Raw genomic sequence first — 20,270 nt, forward strand, 5'->3', positions numbered from 1 at the left:
CTTTTCAGTATTTTGGATTTATATATATATATATATATGATCAACAGATGAAAGGCCACAAGACCCATAGCACATTGATGCCGTATGTGGGCAAGAGGAAAAGAGGAATAGAAGAAAGGAGGAATCTGTTCACATGTTTCTTGAACAGCTGAGTGCTATAATCTTTGGGGAAGGCAGAGTGGAGGAGACTGTTCCAAAGGACAGAAGTAGATGGAATAAAAGAGGAGGCAGTGAAGTTGGCTTGGCAAGTTTCAAGATGGACTGCAAAAGGGTATTTTTTAGCAGTGGCTCTTGTTTTAATTATTTTGGCAGAGAATAGAGGAATAATAGTGATCAATTCAGCAGAGCATGTTCATGAAAGTATCTGTAGAAGAGACACAAGGCAGAAATTGAACATTTGTGAGAGAGGGATTGAAGTGGATATGTGAGCCATTACTTCCATATTTAGTGCACCACCCCCAAATATGGAAGCAATATTCCATGGCAGGGCATATTTGGGCTTTGTATAGGGTTAGCAGCTGTGAGGGTGCGAAGTAGTGTATCTTGCAAAAAAAGTACACCAAATTTGTTTGATGGTTGCAGAAACTATTATTATTATTATTATTGTTCCGGGAAACTCCAAGGAGTCGACAGACTCATCGAGGGAGGCCCTAACATCATGTCTGGAACAACTACTCAACATTCACACAGTATCTATCATATCTTGCCTTGAACTCATTCACGGTCGTAGCACCCACAACAGATTCTGGAAGCTTATTCCACTCATTCACCACTCTCCAAGTAAAAAACCTAGCTCTAACACCCTTGTCAACCACGCTCTTGCCCAGCTTCCATGCATGGCCCCTAGTCCTCCCACCACCAGTCATATTTTCAAAAATATCTTCTGGATCAATCTTATAAAAACCCTTCAGTAATTTGAATGTCTCAATCATATCACCTCTCCTTCGCCTATCGTCCAATTTCTGCAACCCACAAATCCTCAACCTATTCTCATAAGGTTCATTCCACAGTCCTGCTATCATCTTGGTCACTTGTCTCTGGACCCTTTCCACTTCCTCCCCATCACGAAGAAACCCTGGTGCCCATAACTGGGCACAGAAGTCCAGATGGGGTCTTATCAAGGCTCGATACAGAGGAACAACAACTTGTTTGTCTCTGCATGTTAAAGTATTTTTCATAAGCCAAGTGATTTGGTGAGCTGTTTTAGTCACTTTTGCAATGTGCCCCCTAAACTTCAACTCCCTATCCACCAGCACTCCCAAATCCCTGGCCTCATCAATCTCCTGGAGTGCAGTTCCACCAATGCGATATACTGCTGCTGTTCTTTTCACCCCAAAGTGCATAACCTTACACTTTGCCACATTAAACTGACATCCATTTTTCCTAGCCCAGTCCTCCAAACTATCCAAATCATCCTGTAAAATTTTGACATCCTGTGCACTCACAATTGCTCTACCCAACTTTGCATCATCAGCAAACAAGTGAACACTTCCTCTCAAATCCTTTCCAATATCATTGATGAACAAATTGAAAAGCAGTGGTCCAAGAACAGAGCCCTGCGGCACTCCACTAGTCACAAGACGTCTTTTTGACTCCACTCCTGAATAAACCACTCTCTGGTATCTCTCCTTCAACCACCCTCCTATCCATCTTACCAACCCTATATCTATCCCCATCTGCTCCAGTTTACTGATTAGGGTTCCATGTGGTATCCTGTCAAAGGCCTTGGCAAGATCCAGTAGTATCACTGTAAACCCATTACCCCTATCCAGTTCAGCTGTCACTGTGTTATAAAACGTGAGCAAGTTACTGAGGCATGATCTACCCTTCACAAAACCATGTTGTCCCCCATACAATATCCCATTTTCATCTATCCAATCCTGTATTCTTTTCTTGACTAATTTCTCTAAGACCTTGACAATGATTCCTGATATGCTAATCGGTCGGTAATTTACAACAGCAGTCTTGGAACCACCTTTATGCAGTGGAACTATTTTCCCCTCCTTCCACTCGCTCGGGACTAACCCGGACCCGAGACTCAAATTAAACAAAATGGTCAAGGGTACTGACAATTCTTTAGCTGCTTCTCGTACTACACGAGCTGGTATACCATCCTATCCCACAGATGTATTGACATTGAGGTTATGCAATAGACTACTCACCTCCACTTCATTCACCACAATTCCCGTATAACCTGGATGATATATTCTTGCAAAGTGCTCACTCAGTAACTCAGCTATCTTGACTGATTCAGTTACCTCCCTACCATCGGCATTCTTTAAAATCATTCTGCCATGTACATTTTTCCTTTTACTTGCTACATATCTAAAAAACTGTTTAGGATTCTCTTTAGCCTGCATGGCCAATGTTCTTTCGTAATCCTTTTTTGCTTTTCTTACCACACTCGTCACCCTTCTGGCCTGCTCTTTATACCGTTCATGTGCCTGCCGGTCACCTTTCTCCTTAAATTCCCTCTGTAGTTGTTTCTTTTTTTGCAGCTCAAGCTTAATGGTGTTATTCATCCATTTAACCCCTACTTGATTTATTATTCGGACTCTAGGTATACAGTCAGCCAAGGTATACAGTCATTTCAACTATAGTTGAAATGTGGTTGCGTCAGGAAAGATCAGAAGTGCAAGTGTCAATCCAAGAGGAGTAGTCTGATCTTTGGATATCTCAGTATTATTAAAGGTAAGGGGGGGGGGGATACAAGCTCTTTCTTGCAAAAGATCAGATAGAACTGATGAGTTTCTGGTGGCATTGAAGTTTACACGGTTGTCCTTACCCCACTAGAATATAGCTAGGAGATCTGATTTCAGGTACCTATTCATGGTAGGTCTTGAGGATTCTAATACTTTAGCATTACAAGGTTTGTCAAATGAAAAGGACAAATGGAGTGTCCTGTCATCAGCAAAGCAATGGAAGGGGACTGGAAGTCTGAGAGAGCAGGTTATTTATATACATGAGAAAGAGAGTGGGTGAAAGAACAGAACCCTGAGAATCCATACTCCTTCATTGGGGGGAGGGGGGGGGATCTGAAGAGAGGAAACCATCTACCATGACATGTAGCAAGCGATCAGTGAGAAAGTTGGTGATCCAGTTGCAGAATGTGGGAGGCAAACCATAGGAAGGCTTGCCTCCTATGGTTTGCTTTCTATTTGCTCAATCAAATACCTTTCCTTACCTTTAAAATGTCAAGGGAAACCATTGTGAGATCTCCAAATTTTTCCACAACCTGAGTCCATCTGTAGATCGTGAGTAACAGAATCCATACTGCTGGTCACTGATTAGTTGGTATGTCTCTAGGTAGTTTAAGAGTTGGTTGTTGATGACTATAACATTATCTTACCATAATTATTTTCTTTCTACTGTACACATATCTGAAAAATTTTCTAGGGTTTTTGTTAGCCTGATTTGCTAATTTCTGCTCATACTGTAGTTTTGCTGTTCTTACCAAATGCGCTACCTTCCTGGCTTGCTCTTTATACTCCTCATGCACTTGATTGCTCCCATTATTCATCTTGTGCTGCCTCCAGCATCCTCCTCTTCTTCCAAGTTTCATGCTTAATCCCTTTATTCATCTGTTTGACTTTTACTTTATTCAGTCTTTTGATCTGTGGAATACATCTGCACATCAGTGCTGTTAAATATCTTTTAGTAAGTTCTGATGCAGCATTTATCTCCCTCTTGCTTAACACCAAGCTGTCTCCGAAGCTTTTCATAATCACCAGTCTTGTAATTCCATATATATCCTTTCCTCACAGAAGTCTTCATATGGCTAGCTGCAACCCGGGTGATCACATCATCATCTGATGAAATGATCAGATCTAAAACTCTTGATCCTCATTTGCCCTCCTTTACATACTACCTATTAAGATAGTTGTCTCTCAAGAAATTCATTTTCTTTATTCTCAAATGCTATTTCTTCATTCCATTCTATACTGCCATAATTAAAATTTGAGTGACTCAAACAATGATCGAGTCACTCAGTAACTCGATCATTATTTGCTTTCTTTACCTTGCTACCATCAGCACTTTTGAAGTTATCCTTGTGTAATCATTCTCTTACTTGTCACATAGTTAAAGAACTCTTTTGGATTTCCTTTGGTTGTTTTATTTCTTCTCATAATTCTTGCATTTGTTAGCAGATAATATGACTCATTATAGAACATAAATTACACAAATTATTATTATTATTATTATTATTATTATTATGCCAGCCTGGCTGGCCGAGTGGTTAGCATATCTGCTCTCCAGCTAAAAGGCTGCGGGTTTGAATCCGCTGTGGGCATAGATGTTTGTGATTGTCAGTGGAAATACTAGCAGTTGTAGTGGTCGGTGGTAGATGCCGTTGATGTAGTTGAGGTCAGTTGGGGGATTGAGTGGTGGAGACAGAGTTGTAGATAGGTGCCCTCCCTCGATGAGTCTTTGGACTCCCTGGAGGTGTGCAATAATAATAAAAAAAAAAAAAAAAAAAAAAAAAAAAAAAATATCAGCTAACGCCTTTTTATTCCCATATACGGGAGTAGGCAAGGCCATTTAGCCCTATCTAACTTTTGGAGACTGAGTGGGCAGTTCAATCTCCACTGGTACCTAATCAGAGATAGCTGGCCCAAGGCTATCACTAATTAACCGGCACGCAGTGAAGAGAGACGGCTCAACAAGTGCTGCCATCTCGTGGTCGCTAACCCTAACACTGGTATTTAATGTCTGAAATAATGTGGGTTCTACGGTCGATTTTCTTGAGTTTACAGGACGAAAAACCCGAGTTTCCGGGAGGAAAAACCTGCTTGCCCGTGCCAGAGATCGACTAACTCAGGAACCGGTCGAAAAAAGGCTTAGAAAAATTTCCTCTAGTCGCCGACTAGACTCGAAACCAAGCCTTCCTTCATGCGGCCAAGCGCGGTGGTGTGCAAACGTCACATCCACTGAGCTACACAGGTTCTGAAATAATAATAACAATCAAAAATATTATTCAAGCCTACATGAAGTCAAAAGACTCATCATAGGATTCCCTTCCTAGAAAACACGGTCTGTCATACCACTCCTTGAACTCATTGACTATTCATGCTCCCACCACTGTATCAGGTAATGTATTCCATGGTTCAACCATCCTCCATGCAAAGAAACCACTCCTCACCCTCTTACTCACAGCTTTCTTTGTAACTTCCAGGGATGGCCCCTTGTCCTTGCTTCTTTCCTCTATTCCATCAAATGAAAGAGCTCCCCAGTGTCAACCCTGTAACTGCCTCTTAACAGTTTAAAAGTCTCAATCATATCACTTCTCCTTCTTCTGTCTAGCAAACTCTGCAGTCCGCATTTCCTCAGCCTGTCTTCATAACTAACGTTGTACAGTCCTGAAACCATCTTTGTTATCTGCCTCTGTACTTTTCCACAGTTAATTTATCCACTTCAAATCCTTGGACCAAATTTGAGAACAATAGTCCAAGTGTGGTCTAATCAGGGCTTTGTACAATGAAATGACAACTCTTTTATGCCTGCAGGTCAACATCCTTCTCATTATTGCAGCAATCCTCTGTGTTACCTTTACCACCTTTGCAATATGCTCCCTGAATTTCAATTTTTTATCAGTCATCACCCCCAGATCTCTTGTCTCCCCTACTTCCTCCCGTATAGCTCCTCCAATCAATTATGCACCTCCCATCGATGGTTCCCAAACTTCAAGACCTTACATTTTGCTGCATTAAACTGACAACCCCCTTTAATTTGCCCATCTCTCTAGTTTAATCAAATCCTCTTGCAGGGGTGCCACATGTGCACTATTACAGATAACCCTTCCCAGCTTCACATCATCTGCAAACTGAATATCCCTGCAGTCCACTGACAATATCATTGACATAAATTTTAAATATTATGGGTCCTAGTACTGAGCCTTGTGGGACCCACTTGTATCCTTCTGCCTTCTTGATATTGCCCCACCATACACGACTCTCTGATACCTATCAGATAGCCAATCCTGAATCCAGTTGACTAATCTGACATCTAAACCTATGTGCTGCAACTTAAATATCAGCTTACCATGTGGCACCCTGTCAAATGCCTTTGCAAAATCAAAAAAAAAAAAAAAAAAAAAAAAAAAAAGAGCAAAATATGCCTTTCTTTCATCAACTGCTCTTGTTACATTATTATAAGAGGCAATCATATTACTAAAGCAAGAGTGTCCCTTAACAAATCCATGTTGACTCTCACAGATAACATTACCCTCATCTACCCAATGTTGTATATGGTCCATCACTAATTTCTCCAAGCTTTAACAGTTACTGATTAAACAAAAACTGGCCTGTAATTTGACACTTCCAGTCTGCTACTGTCCTTATGCAACTTAAATATCAGCTTACCATGTGGCACCCTGTCAAATGCCTTTGCAAAATCAAAAAAAAAAAAAAAAAAAGGGCAAAATATGCCTTTCTTTCATCAACTGCTCTTGTTACATTATTATAAGAGGCAATCATATTACTAAAGCAAGAGTGTCCCTTAACAAATCCATGTTGACTCTCACAGATAACATTACCCTCATCTACCCAATGTTGTATATGGTCCATCACTAATTTCTCCAAGCTTTAACAGTTACTGATTAAACAAAAACTGGATTGTAATTTGACACTTCCAGTCTGCTACTGTCCTTATGCAACTTAAATATCAGCTTACCATGTGGCACCCTGTCAAATGCCTTTGCAAAATCAAAAAAAAAAAAAAAAAGGGCAAAATATGCCTTTCTTTCATCAACTGCTCTTGTTACATTATTATAAGAGGCAATCATATTACTAAAGCAAGAGTGTCCCTTAACAAATCCATGTTGACTCTCACAGATAACATTACCCTCATCTACCCAATGTTGTATATGGTCCATCACTAATTTCTCCAAGCTTTAACAGTTACTGATGAAACAAAAACTGGCCTGTAATTTGACACTTCCAGTCTACTACTGTCATTATGCAAGGAGTGGAAGGAGGGCACTTTCTTACCCTCCTTCCACTCCTTGGGTACCTTTCCCATAGCCAGACTTTCATTGAAAAGCCAGGTCAATAGAACTGTCAGTTCTTTAGCATAGACCCATTACCTTGCTGTAGCCAAAATATAATTTGAGAAATTAAATCAGCCAAAGAAAAAACAAATTTTGTTCATTTTATTATTTCAGAGATAATCTGGAGTAAATGATATTATTATTATTATTATTATTATTATTATTATTATTATTATTACCACCCCAAGACCTCATGGAGTCAAAGATTCATCTGGGAGGTCACACGCAGAGCTCATCAAACGTGTTTTAAACACATTCAAACCCTTTGCAGACACCACATTCTCAGGCAAGGCATTCCAATCATTCAAAACTCTGCATGAAAAAAACCTGCCTCTCACTCCCCTACTCACACCCTCTTTATACAGTTTCCAGAGATGACCTCTGGTTCTCCCTTGATCTCCCACTATTCTCTGTAAAACTTCTCCAGCATTGATCCTCTAACAACCCCTTCCAACTTCTAGGTCTCTATCATATCTCCCCATCTTCCTCCTGTCACCCAGACTCTGCAAATTACATCTTCTAAATCTTTCCTCATACTCGACATTCCAGAGGTCAGAATCTACCTTAGTCAGCCTCCTTTGGACACATTCCAACATCTTTTCATCCTTCTGAAAACCCGGTGACCAAATCTGGGTACAATAGTCCACTTATGGCCTAATCAAAGTCTTATACAACAGAACAAGAATCTCCCTACTTTCTACACGTCATTGTCCTCTGCATCATTCCCAGAAGCCTTTGTGTTGTCTTCACAATTTTGACGATGTGTCCCCTAAATTTTAGATCCTTATCCACTATCACCCCCAGATCACTTATTTCCTCTACCTCCAACAATATATTCTCACCAAGCATAAATTCGGCATCCCATCTTTGTTTTCCAAATTTTAAAACCTTACATTTTGCAACATTGAACTCACATACCTATTTGCTTGCCAAATCACTCAATCTATTCAAGTCTTCCTGTAAGGCCACAACATCGTCATAGTTCGTCCCAACTTTGCATCATCTGCAAACAACTGAATATCTCCACCTATATCATTAATATACAAGTTAAACAGCAATGGACCTAAAACAGACCCCTGAGGCACTCCACTAGTGACTTTCCTTTTCCTGGATATCACTCCCCCATACACAACTTGTTGATACCTATCAGATAGCCAGTCTCCAATCCAATGCACCAATCTAATATCCAACCCCATCTGCTCTAGTTTGACTGTCAACCTATCATGAGATTATCAAAAGCCTTTGCGAAATCGAAGTATATTACTGTGTATCCTTTTCCTCTGTCCAAGGAAGCAGTCACTTTATTGTAATAAATAAGTAGATTACTAAAACATGACCTCCCTTTAGCAAATCCATGCTGTCCATCAAAGATAATGCCATTGTTATCAACCCAACTCTGGATCCTAGTTCTCACAAGCTTCTCCAACAACTTAACCACAACATCTGACACACAAATAGGCTATAGTTTGATGCTTGAGTTTGATCACCTTCTTTATGAAGTGACACAATCTTACCCTCCTTTCACTCCTTAGGAACTTGACCGAGTGCAAGACTCATATTAAAAAATATGTCAAGGCAGGTGTCAACTCCCTGGCACATTCTTTCAGAATACATGGTGATATATTATCAAGTCCCACAGCCTTATTAACATCTAGTTTACTCAACTCCCCATGCACCTCTTGCTCATCTACAGTCAGTCTCTCCTGCCCATCATCAACTGCTCTCAATCCCTCCATGAAATCACATTCACAAGACTGAAAGATCTTTATGAACTGCTCATTAAGTAACTCCACCACACATTCTGCATCAGCTGTCTTTATACCATTTTCTCCAATCAATGTCATCCTTCCATAATCATTCTTTCTTTTGCTGGATACATATCGAAAGAACTTCTTAGGATTCTTTTTGACTTCATTAGCTAACTGCTGTTCATACCTCTCTTTAGCTACCCTCAACAACCAAGTCACCCTACTTGCTTGGTCTTTGTAGACCTCATGGAATTGGTTATTTCCACTTCTCTTATGCTGCCTCCACAATGCCCTTTTTCTCTGTATTGCATGCTTAATCTCTTTATTCATACATCTCACACCCACCTTATTTAACCTTCTCATACTTGGAAGACATTTAGACATTGCATCTACTAAATAGTTTTTGAAAATCCCCCAAGCTGCATTGATCTCTTTTCTAGCTAACTCCTCATTCCATGCTACACCCGCAAGCTGTCTCTTGTGCTTTTCATAATTACCCCCCCCCCTTGTAGTTCCACATATACCCTTTTCTCACAGAGGTCCTCACACTACTGACAACCACGCAGGTAATCACATCATGGTTACTCTCACCAATTGGTGGATGAATTGACACCTTATTTACAATTACATCCTCTGATAAGATGACCAAATCCATGACCCTCAATCCTCGTGTGCCCTCTGTTACATACTGTCTGAGGTGGTTATCCCTCAAAAACTCAAGAAACTCATTTTCTTTACTTCCAGTTGCTATCTCATCATTCCAGTTTATATTGCCATAATTAAAATCACCCATAATGATCACCCTTTTCTTATTTACTTGGCTAATTTGATTGTACATTTCATTATCACCACCATCCACATTACCTGGTCTATAACAACATCCTACAAAGTATTTGATTCCATTCACCTCTATCTCACACCATACTGCCTCAAAACCACTGGCACTATTTACCTCTTGCATCTCCACTTTATATGAACATAACTCTTTCTCTATCATCAATAGCACTCCTCCTCTCTTTTTACCCCCTCTGTCCTCACGAAACATATCATACCCTTCCATCTCTATTCCTATCAGGATGTCATCCTCTTCCAACCATGTCTCACTTATTCCAACAATCTTTGGGTAAACAGACCCAATTAGGGCAACCATTTCATCTGCCTTGTTTCTTATACTTCTAGCATTTGTATACAAACACAACAGCTCATTTCTGGATCTACAGCTAGTTCCACTGATACTACCACTCACTTCATGTGATCTCTCCATGCTCGACTGAGGCCATTTCCCTTTCTGCTTCTTCATTTTAAAACCCTTTTCAATTCCAACTGATTCCTCTTGATTCCTGGTCATCCCATTCCTTTCCTGCCTACACATGCTCACCTCCTCTTGGAGCATCCACCTTTCTCATGCTGTATACCCCCTGTCCACCCTGAGCCTCCCCGTTTTCCTGCTCCTCTTGCACACCCATTCTCTCATTTTCTATACTCATACCACTCACTTCCCCATTCATAACCACCTCTTCAATCACCCCTGCCTTACTCTCCCGCTCATCCACATCACTTCCCACTCTATCTGATTCATTCTCTCTATTCACTTCTCTACCTTCCAGCAGCAGTCTCTCCAAGCGACTCACACCACAACCACTCAAATGCAGTCCATTGCTCCCATACAGCTCACTTCGTCCCTAAACTCATTCCACACATTAACAAAGTGTACTCCCATCTCCTCACACATTTCAGCCAGCATATCATTCATAATCCTTGCTCTCTGCCTCATTTCACCACAGTCATACCTAGGCAACACACCGACTACCCTTCCTGTCGCACTATTTTCTTTTATCCTTCCAAGCAGCCTCCTGATATCCATTTTGACACACTCTTTGTCTTCTCTCAAATCATTTGTACCTATTAATACTATTAACTCTTTTGCTCGTTCCCGCCTCATATTCAATGCCTCAATCACTCTACTCATATTAGCGCCTGGAAAACATACCTTGTGCATTTTATCCTCTAGCACACTTTTAATAATGGAGTCGCCATACAACGCCACTCGCTCATCTTTCGTTAACTCTTTCATTCCATCATTATTTATTTTAATAGTTTTTACCTGAATTTTCTTAATTTCATTCTGCATCCATTTCATTTCTTGCCTCATCCAATCCAATTCAACTTCTGAATCTCGGGACACATTCTTTCTATCATTAAATCTTTCTAACTTTCTAACTCTCAATCCCCCTCTTCTCACTTTCACTCTCATTTATCCTTCTTTGTTTCCGTACTTTCGGTCCAACATGTGTCCATCTTTCACTATCATTCTTCCCATGTTCACACTCATTCATCTTTCTTTGTTTCCGTATTTTCAGTCCAAGATGTGTCCAACTTTCGCTATCATTGTTCCCATTTTCACACTCATTCATCTTTCTTTGTTTCTGTTATTACAGTCCAACATGCGTCGAACTTTCGTTATCGTTCATTCTTTTTTCGCTATCATCCATTCTTTCGATTTTATTTTCACTTTTGATTTCTGCATCATGCCATTTCTAGTTTCATTTGTTCTCTCAATTTCATTTCCTTCTGCCACTCTCACCTTACTTTCATCCCTTTTAACATCCATTACAGTTTTCAAATCGCTCTTTTTCTTTTTTACTGATTTTTTAACATTTTTCGCCTCTCTTTCCCACCATCCTTCTCTTTCAAGCGTGCACCCATTTTCCCCGTGACAATCTCGCTACTAACACTTTCTGTCATCAATTTCATATTTGCATTCATCAATTCCACATTCAGGTCACACTTCGTACAACCCTCCTTCCATCCTCATTTATGTAATCAAATCATTTATGTAATCAAAAGAATATATATAACAGACCTCACACTTAACGAAATGACTGAAATCTAAATGAAAGTCATGGAATGAGAATGCCGCTGCCATTTTTTGCAGGTTACTAATAACGATTTCATAATTAAGTTTTGATAAAAAAAATCCCCCACACTAATAACACCGGTAGCGCACAATGTTTACAGCTTCTCTTACTCAAAAAATCACACATATATATTTAATTATTCCTAGAAAACTTATCCCAATCAGGAGCTCTTATATCCAACTCTGCTATGTAATTCACATTTTTATGATACACATTTTATCGTTTTATGAATACACATTTTATGATACATATTTAGAAGTAATGTATTTATATCATTACTTACCATGGAGATAGTTCTAGAAAGGTAGTATGTGTCAGTACGATAAACATCGTTTTGGTTTTCCTGGAGAAAGATTAACAGCTCTTCAGGAAATGTCTGCAAGAAACATGGTGCAATTAAATATAAAATAATCAACCAACATAGAAAGTGTAGAAGTTTATTTGCATCACTGTCTTCCTTTAGGATTAAATTAAACTTGGCAAGAAATTATATTCTTGATTAATCCTTTATCTAAGTGTAGCAAACAAAGTTTGCATATACAATATCTTCATGACTAGGCTACTTGTACATAGAGGCTGATGACTTCACATCAGTTGCCTTAATATCCCATAATGCAAAGCACACATCTTTTCAGATATGTATAATGCAATGTATTATGGCAAGGGTCACTGCCTAGGTCTCATAAGTGGGATCCATACCAAGAAGAGATACCTAGGTTGAATTAAAACAGAAATCATATTATTTATTATTATTATTATTATTTTGGTAACTTCCATGAAGTCAACAGATTCATCATGGGAGGTCCACTCAACCAGCAACATATCTGTCATAATGAGCTTTGAAGTTATTTACACTATCTGCATTCACAATGAACTCAAGCAATGCATTTCACTCACTAACAACTCTCTATGTAAAAAATCTACTTTTCACTCCCTTCTTCAAGACATCTCTATACATCTTCCAGAGATGGCCTCTTTCTTCCTATCTTAACGTCCACTATTTTTATAATTCCTCCTGTATTAATGGACCATTGTGCCCAGATTTGGTCACCTGGTTTTCAGAAGGATGAAGAGATGTCAGAAAGGGTCCAGAAGCGACTGACTAAGGTAGTTTCTAACCTCTGGAATGTCGAGTATGAGGAAAGATTGAGAAGATGCACCTTGCAGAGTCTGGTGAAAAGGAGGAAGAGGGGAGATATGATTAGAGACCTACAAGTTATTAAGGGGGTTGCTATAGGATCAATGCTGGAGAGGTTCTACAGAAAATTGTGGGAGATCAGGGGAGAACCAGAGGTCATCCCTGGAAACTGTATAAAGAGGGTGTGAGTAGGGGAGTGAGAAGCAGGTTTTTTTCATGCAGAATTGTGACTGATTGGAATGCCTTGACTGAGAGTGTGGTGTCTGAAGGACCTCCTAGATGAGTCTTTGACTCCATGGGGTCTTGGGTAGTAATAATAATAATAATCTGATATAATCCCTAACTATCTTGAAGGGGTATATCACATCTCCTCTTTTCCTCCTATTCACATTCTCTCAGATGTTCTTCATAACTAGCAGTCCATAGTCCTGATATCACTTTGGCTATTTGTCTTTGGATCCTCTCTAGTGTTTCCACGTCACAATCAAAACTAGGTGACCCAATTTGAGCATAATAGTCCATATGTGGTCTGACCAATGTATATATATAGGGTGTCCCAAAATTCACGCAAGAAGTAATTTTGATAGAAAACACAGGTTTTTAATTAAAAATTGTAATTTCTTATCGATTCATAAAGTATACAGTATAGGGTTATGCATGGAATAGCATATCGGGTAAATGGCCTCCACGACTTTGCTGGCACATATGCACTCTTTTGTCGAAATTTTCCATGACCGTTTTATATAAATGTGGCTGAATTTCGTTGATACAGCGCTCAATTTCCTCCTTCAAGGCGTGGGTGGTCGTGGGCTTGTTGGCATAAACCTTAGACTTCAAAAAACCCCAAAGAAAAAAGTCCAATGGCGTTAAGTCACATGATCTGGGTGGCCAATTCTGATCACCAAAACGGGAAATTACACGACCAGGAAATGACTCATGCAGTAATTGAATTGTTTCTCGGGCTGTATAGCATGTGGCACCGTCTTGTTGAAACCACATGTCGTCCACATCCATATCTTGCAATTTAGGCACAAAAAACTGGATTATCATGTCACAATAGCGAGCACCATTAACTGTTATTGCCTTACCAGCCGCATTTTCGAAGAAGAAGAATGGACCGATGATGCCTCCATCCCAAAATCTGCACCAAACAGTGACACGTTGTGGATGCATTAGTTTCTCAACAATCACTCGTGGATTTTCTGAACACCAAATGTGACAATTTTGTCGATTAACGAAGTGATCAAGATGAAAATGAGCCTCATCGCTGAAGATGATTTTGTTCGAAAAATAAGCATCCACTTGTTGTTGTTCCATAATCCATTCAACGAACTCTCTTCGCTGTATGTGGTCATTTTTAATAACCCTGAACTGTCAGCTGCCACGCTGTCTTTTTTTTTTCTCGTTGGCAACACTTCACTGCACAAATGACGCTAAATTTAAATCTTGCATGAATTTTGGGACACCCTGTAGAAGCACCAAAACTACCACCTCCTTATCCCTAGACATCAATGTACTTTTTATCAAAGATTGCAATACAATGTGCAGTCTTTTCAATGTACCGTTGGAACTTCAGTCCACTGTCTACCATCACTCCAAGATTCCAAATCTTACCACTTCCTGAAGTACTGCTCTACCAATACAGTATGTGGCCTTATATCTCTGTATCCAAAAATAAAACACCTTGCATTTATTAATATTAAATAAATTTGTCCCACTCATTTGTCCAAGATAGAAGTCTATTCAAATCATCCTGTGGAGAATTAACATCAGTATTACTCCTGATAATTCTACCTAGCTTTGCATCATTGACAAACATTTCAAGATCTCCAGTCAATCCAAACGAAATATCATTAACAAATAAGTTAAACACAGTGGCGTAGCTACAGCTTTTGCCGCCCAGGGCAGTCCCTGAGTTTGCTGCCACTCTCAATAGACACCAAAAATACTACAAAAAGTCAAAACCACGTAGGGAAAAAAATTAAAACACTATCTTCTTCTTTCACTATGCGTTATTCCCACTTCCTATGCAGGGTCCGCATGTTACTTGATACGACTTCTTGTTAGTACCACTCCCAACCGACCTGTCGCCTAGTCTGCCGCTGGGGGGGGGGGGAATTAAAACAATATGTTTATGTTTATTTTAGTTGTAAGTATAATTGTTGAAAATTAATTATTAATTAAGTAATAAAATTAAATTTACTAAGTTAACATAAATAGAATAATCGTAGAAAAATAAAATTGTCTCACGTGAAACATGCCGCCCGGGGCAGACCGCCCTCTCTGCACCCCCCCCAGCTATGCCACTGGTTAAACAGCAGGGTCCCAAGAACAGAACCCTGAGGCACAGCAACTGGTAACCTTCCTTTTCTGAGACACTGCTCCATCATACACAACTTGCTGGTATCATTTAGAAAAATAATCTCCAATCCATCTAACTAATATTAAGATAAAGGCCAGTAAGACAAAATATACAGTTGGTTGTTGTAATAGGCCAGAGAGTTCCATGGGTAATCTGCAAGACGTTGCACCCAAGAGGCGAGTGAGTGTGAGAATGACCAAGTGTGGAATCTAGTCTCTCAAGCAAAAATATTGAATTGAGTAGTCAATTCAGGAGGTAATAGTGGGTGGGTGGGGGCCTAAATGTATCTATTCCCTCTGTTGAGACCTAATATTGGGAAAACCAGTATTGCTAGCTCACATAATGCTTTGTAATATACATGTCTGAAAAGAGGCATGATTTGTATTAAAGGATACTGAGGCAATTTAATGTGAAGTCATCTCCTTCCATATGCAAATATGAAGACATGAAGATATTTCATTTGTCAACTTTGTTTGCTTGAGCTTGGGTAAAGGATGAAAACAGGAGTATGGTTTCTTTATTATTATTATTATTATCCAGGCCTCCATGGAGTCAAGAGACTCGTCGTGGGAGGTCCTTCCTAAGAAACACAAAGTCTATCAATACTCATCGAGGGGAGTTCCCCCCCCCCCCCCAACAAACATAAAGTCTATCATACCACTCCTTAAACTCATTGACCATTCTCACTCTAACCACTCCATCAGGCAATGCATTCCATGGTTCAACCACCCACCATGCAAGGAAACCACTCCTCACCATCTTGATCACAGTTTCCTTTTGTAACTTCCAGGGATGACCCCTTATCATCACTCCTTCCCGCTTTTGAACCAAACAATCCCCAGTGTCAACCCTGTAACCACCTCTCAACAGTTTAAAATTCTCAATCATATCACCTCTCCTTCTTCTATCCACCAAACTCTGCAGTCCACACTCCCTCAGCCGATCCTCATAACTAACATGGTACAGTCCTGAAACCATCTTTGTTATCCGCCTTTGTACCCTGTCCAAAGTTAATTTTACCTCCTTCAAATCCTGGGGACCAAATATGAGAACAATAGTCTAAGTGTGGTCTGATCAGAGACTTATTCAACGGAATGATAACCCTCTTATCTCTGCAGGTCAGTGTCCTTCTCATTATTGCAGCAATCCTCTGTGTTACCTTCACCACCTTTGCAATATGTCCCCTAAATTTCAGGCTATCAATCATCAATCCCAGATCTCTTGTCTCCCCTACTTCCTGCAGTATAGCTCCTCCAGTAGGGTATGCAGCGTCCCATCACTGTGTCCAAACCTCAAGACCTCATATTTTGCTGCATTAAACCGACACCCCATTCATTTGCCCATCTATCTAGCTTATTCAAATCCTCTTGCAGGACTACCACATCTGCACTATTACTAACAATCCTTCCCAGCTTCGCTTCATCTGCAAACAACTGAATATCCCCTTGCAATCCACTGACAATGTCACTGATATAAAGGTTAAACAATATAGGTCCCAATACTGAGCCCTGTGGGACCCCACTTGTAACCCTCTGCTCCTTGAAACTGCTCCACCATACACAACTCTCTGATACCTATCAGACAGCCCATCCTGAATCCAGTTGACTAACCCGACATCTAAACCCATGTGCTGCGACTTAAATATCAGCTTATCATGTGGCACCCTGTCAAACGCCTTTGCAAAATCTAAAAAAATGGCTGTATATGCCTTTCCCTTATCTAATGCTCTTGTAACTTTATTATAAAAGGCTAACATATTTCTAAAACAAGAGCGCCCCTTCACAAATCCATGTTGGCTCTCACAGATAACATTACCCTCATCTGCCTAATGTTGTATATGGTCCCTTACTACTTTCTCCAAGATCTTAACAACTACTGATGACACACAAACTTCCTTATAATTAGACACTTCCAGTCTGCTACTGCCCTTATGCAATGGTTCTCTCTTACCTTCCTTCCATTCCATGGGCACCTTTCCCGCAGCCAGACTTTCATTGAAAAGCCACGTCAAAGGCACTGTCAATTCCCTAGCACATTCTCTGACAACTCGTGGTGAAATACCATCCAGTCCCACAGCTTTACTGACATTCAGAGTACTTAGTATTTGAAACATACTCTCCTCCTGTACCTCTAAACCTTGAACCTGGCCTATCCCTCTAGTATTAAAACTGACTCCTCCAGGATGAAATACTCCAATAAAGTGTTCATTGAACAATTCCACCATGTACTCTGCATCTGTCACTCTATTCCCATTTTTATCTCACAATATCATTCTTCCACAGTCATTTCTTCTCCTACTGGCCACATAGCCAAAAAATTCCCTACGATTTTCTTTGGATCTTAGGGCCAATCTCCTCTCATATTCCAGTTTCACTTTCCTTACCATACTAGTCACTCTTCTGGCATGTGTCTTATATTCTTCATACATCTTCTCTTCACCTGTCTCCTTATATCTCTTCAATAGCCTCTTTTTCGCATGCAGTTCCTGTTTAATATTGTTTGTAATCCACTTTACTCCAAATTGTGTCCTCTTCTTCACTCGTGGTATTCAACTTACAATTGCTGCTAACAAATATTCTTTCACAATTTTCCACACACTAATGATATCCCGGCCTTCCAATTCCTTCCTCCATGAAACTTCCCCGAGTTGACATCTTAGACTATTATAATCACCTGCCATAATAATTCCCCATATGTTCCTGTCTCTTTGATACTCCTGCATGTCTATTCATTTTCCAATTCAAAACCATATGGTCACTCTCTCCAACTGGTGGAAGAGATGTCATCTCAGTTGTTATCAACTCTTCTGATGCTATAACCAAATTCAAAACTCTTGAACCTCTTGTTCCCTCTATTATGTGTTGCCTAAGACATTTGTCCCTCAAGAATTCTAGAAATTCCATTCGTTATTGCTACATACATCTTCCTCTCCACAATTTATACTACTGTAGTTAAAATCTCCCATAACAATCATTCTTCTTGCACTTGCCAAATTCAACTGTCTAAACATCTCCTGGTTTACACCCTCTGTGCTCCTGGGTCTGTAGCAACACCTCAGTAACTATCCTGTCTTGCCCACCTCTACCTCACACCATATGCTTTCAAAATCATTAGTGGCACTGCTTTCCAACGCCTCCACTCTTAGAGGACATAGGTCGTAACTTATCATAAGCAGTACTCCACCTCCACACTTTCCCTTCCTATCCTTGCGAAAAATGCTGTACCCAGTAACTTCCATTCCTATTATTATATCCTCTTCTGTCAACCACGTCTCGGTGATCCCAATAATCTTTGGCCAAGCAGATGCTATCTGCGCCATGAATTCCTCTCCCGTATTCCGGATACTCCTGGCATTAGTATAAAGCATATAAATGCCGTTATTTCTATACCCAACATTATCCTTTCTAGACTCCACTGGGCTCAGTGTCCTGATGTTGTCCCCCTTCTACCAAGTATCCATTCCCACAAGAGGCCACCCCTGCTACCATCCTCCCTGGGACACATTGACTCGTTCAGAACAGCAATCTGTCCAGATGCCTACGTCCTTCCTCAATCAAATATAAATGGTCTCTTACATACAATTGCTCTCTTTCCTCAAATGCACTCCAAGCATCCACATATTTCAGTCCTCTCTTGTCACACATTCTAGCTATTATGTCATTGAATATTACTGCTCTTCTGCTCAGCTCATCATTATCATATCTAGATAACACACACACACACACACACTATCTCTCCTCTCTCTGTCTTCTTCCGTACAGCCTCAAGCAAAAATCTCATATCTCTCGCTGCACAACTTACTGTGAATGTCACTGAGTGTTTGGACTGAGATACAAAATGCTGCAAACAGTGGACAAAGACTCATTAATAAAAAAAAAAACCTCTTTAATAACAAACTCATGCTGAGAATCACAGAGAATGTTGATATTATCCTACCCATTTGTTGATAATATCAGTATTCTCTGTGATTGTATCTTAGCTCTCACCAATCACTCAACACCTTAACTACAACTCCAGATAAATGATAATCTATAAACTCCAGATAATCTGTAACCCGAGTCTTATGACCACTTTTGTGAAGTTTCAAAAATGTTACCTTCTTTCCACTTCTTCTGGATTATTACAAGGAATTAAGGAATTATTGGGTATTAGTGACAGCTTTGGCAAATCCTCTTGACTTGTTCACATCAAGCTTACTGAACTTCTCATATACCTCTTGCTCACACACCAGTTCGCCATCTTCTCCTCATTACCCTACACTTCAGCTGCTCATGATTTCACACTGATCATGATGAACATCCTAATGAATTGGTCACTGAATCTCTCAACTATACTACATTTGCAGCAGTTACCAAACTATCATTTTTGTCCATCGACATGATCTTACCATAATCATTCTTCCTTCTACTTGCCACATATTGAAAATGTTCTCTCTAGGATTTTTCTTGGCTTGATTCATTAATTTTTGCTTGAACTGCACTTTTGCTGGCCTAACCAAATGAGTCATATTCCTGTCCTGGCCTGTTCTTTATACGCTGTGCAGTTGAATGGTATGCATTATTCGTCTTGTACTGCCTTCTTCTTCTTCTTCTTCTAGATTTAATGCTTATATCCTCCTTCATCCACTTGATACCTATCTCACTCAGCCTATGTGTAAATGTATCCCTTCTGAATATATTCAGAAGGGATAAATTCAGGCCTCCATGGAGTCAAAAAGTCTATCATACCACTCCTTAAACTCATTGACCATTCTAGCTCTCAGCACTCCATCAGGCAATGCATTCCATGGTTCAACCACCCTCCATGCAAAGAAACCACTCCTCACCCTCTTGCAAACAGTTTCCTTTTGTAACTTCCAGGGATGGCCTCTTGTCATCACTTCTTCCCACTTTTGAACCAAGCAAAAGAACTCCCCAGTGTCAACCCTGTAACCACCTCTCAACAGTTTAAAAGTCTCAATCATATCACCTCTCCTTCTTCTATCCACCAAACTCTGCGGTCCACATTCCCTCAGCCGATCCTCATAACTAACATGGTACAGTCCTGAAACCATCTTTGT

At 40.0% G+C, this 20,270-nt stretch overlaps 1 protein-coding gene across 1 annotated transcript in view; it reads right to left on the reverse strand.

Annotated features, from left to right (window-relative positions):
• The window catches only part of LOC150108685 (protein scarlet-like), a 243,350-nt gene that overhangs the window by 149,758 nt on the left and 73,322 nt on the right, over positions 1-20,270 (reverse strand). Inside the window, exon 5 of the mRNA XM_090390507.1 lies at positions 11,995-12,087. Within this exon, the coding sequence (XP_090246633.1) occupies positions 11,995-12,087 (93 nt within the window). The remainder of the gene's footprint in view (positions 1-11,994; positions 12,088-20,270) is intronic.

The sequence above is a fragment of the Typopeltis vanoorti genome, chromosome 3 (genome assembly GCF_054136105.1).
Source record: "Typopeltis vanoorti isolate ZY-2024b chromosome 3, IOZ_Tvanoo_1.0, whole genome shotgun sequence".
Classification (NCBI taxonomy): Eukaryota; Metazoa; Arthropoda; class Arachnida; order Uropygi; family Thelyphonidae; genus Typopeltis; species Typopeltis vanoorti.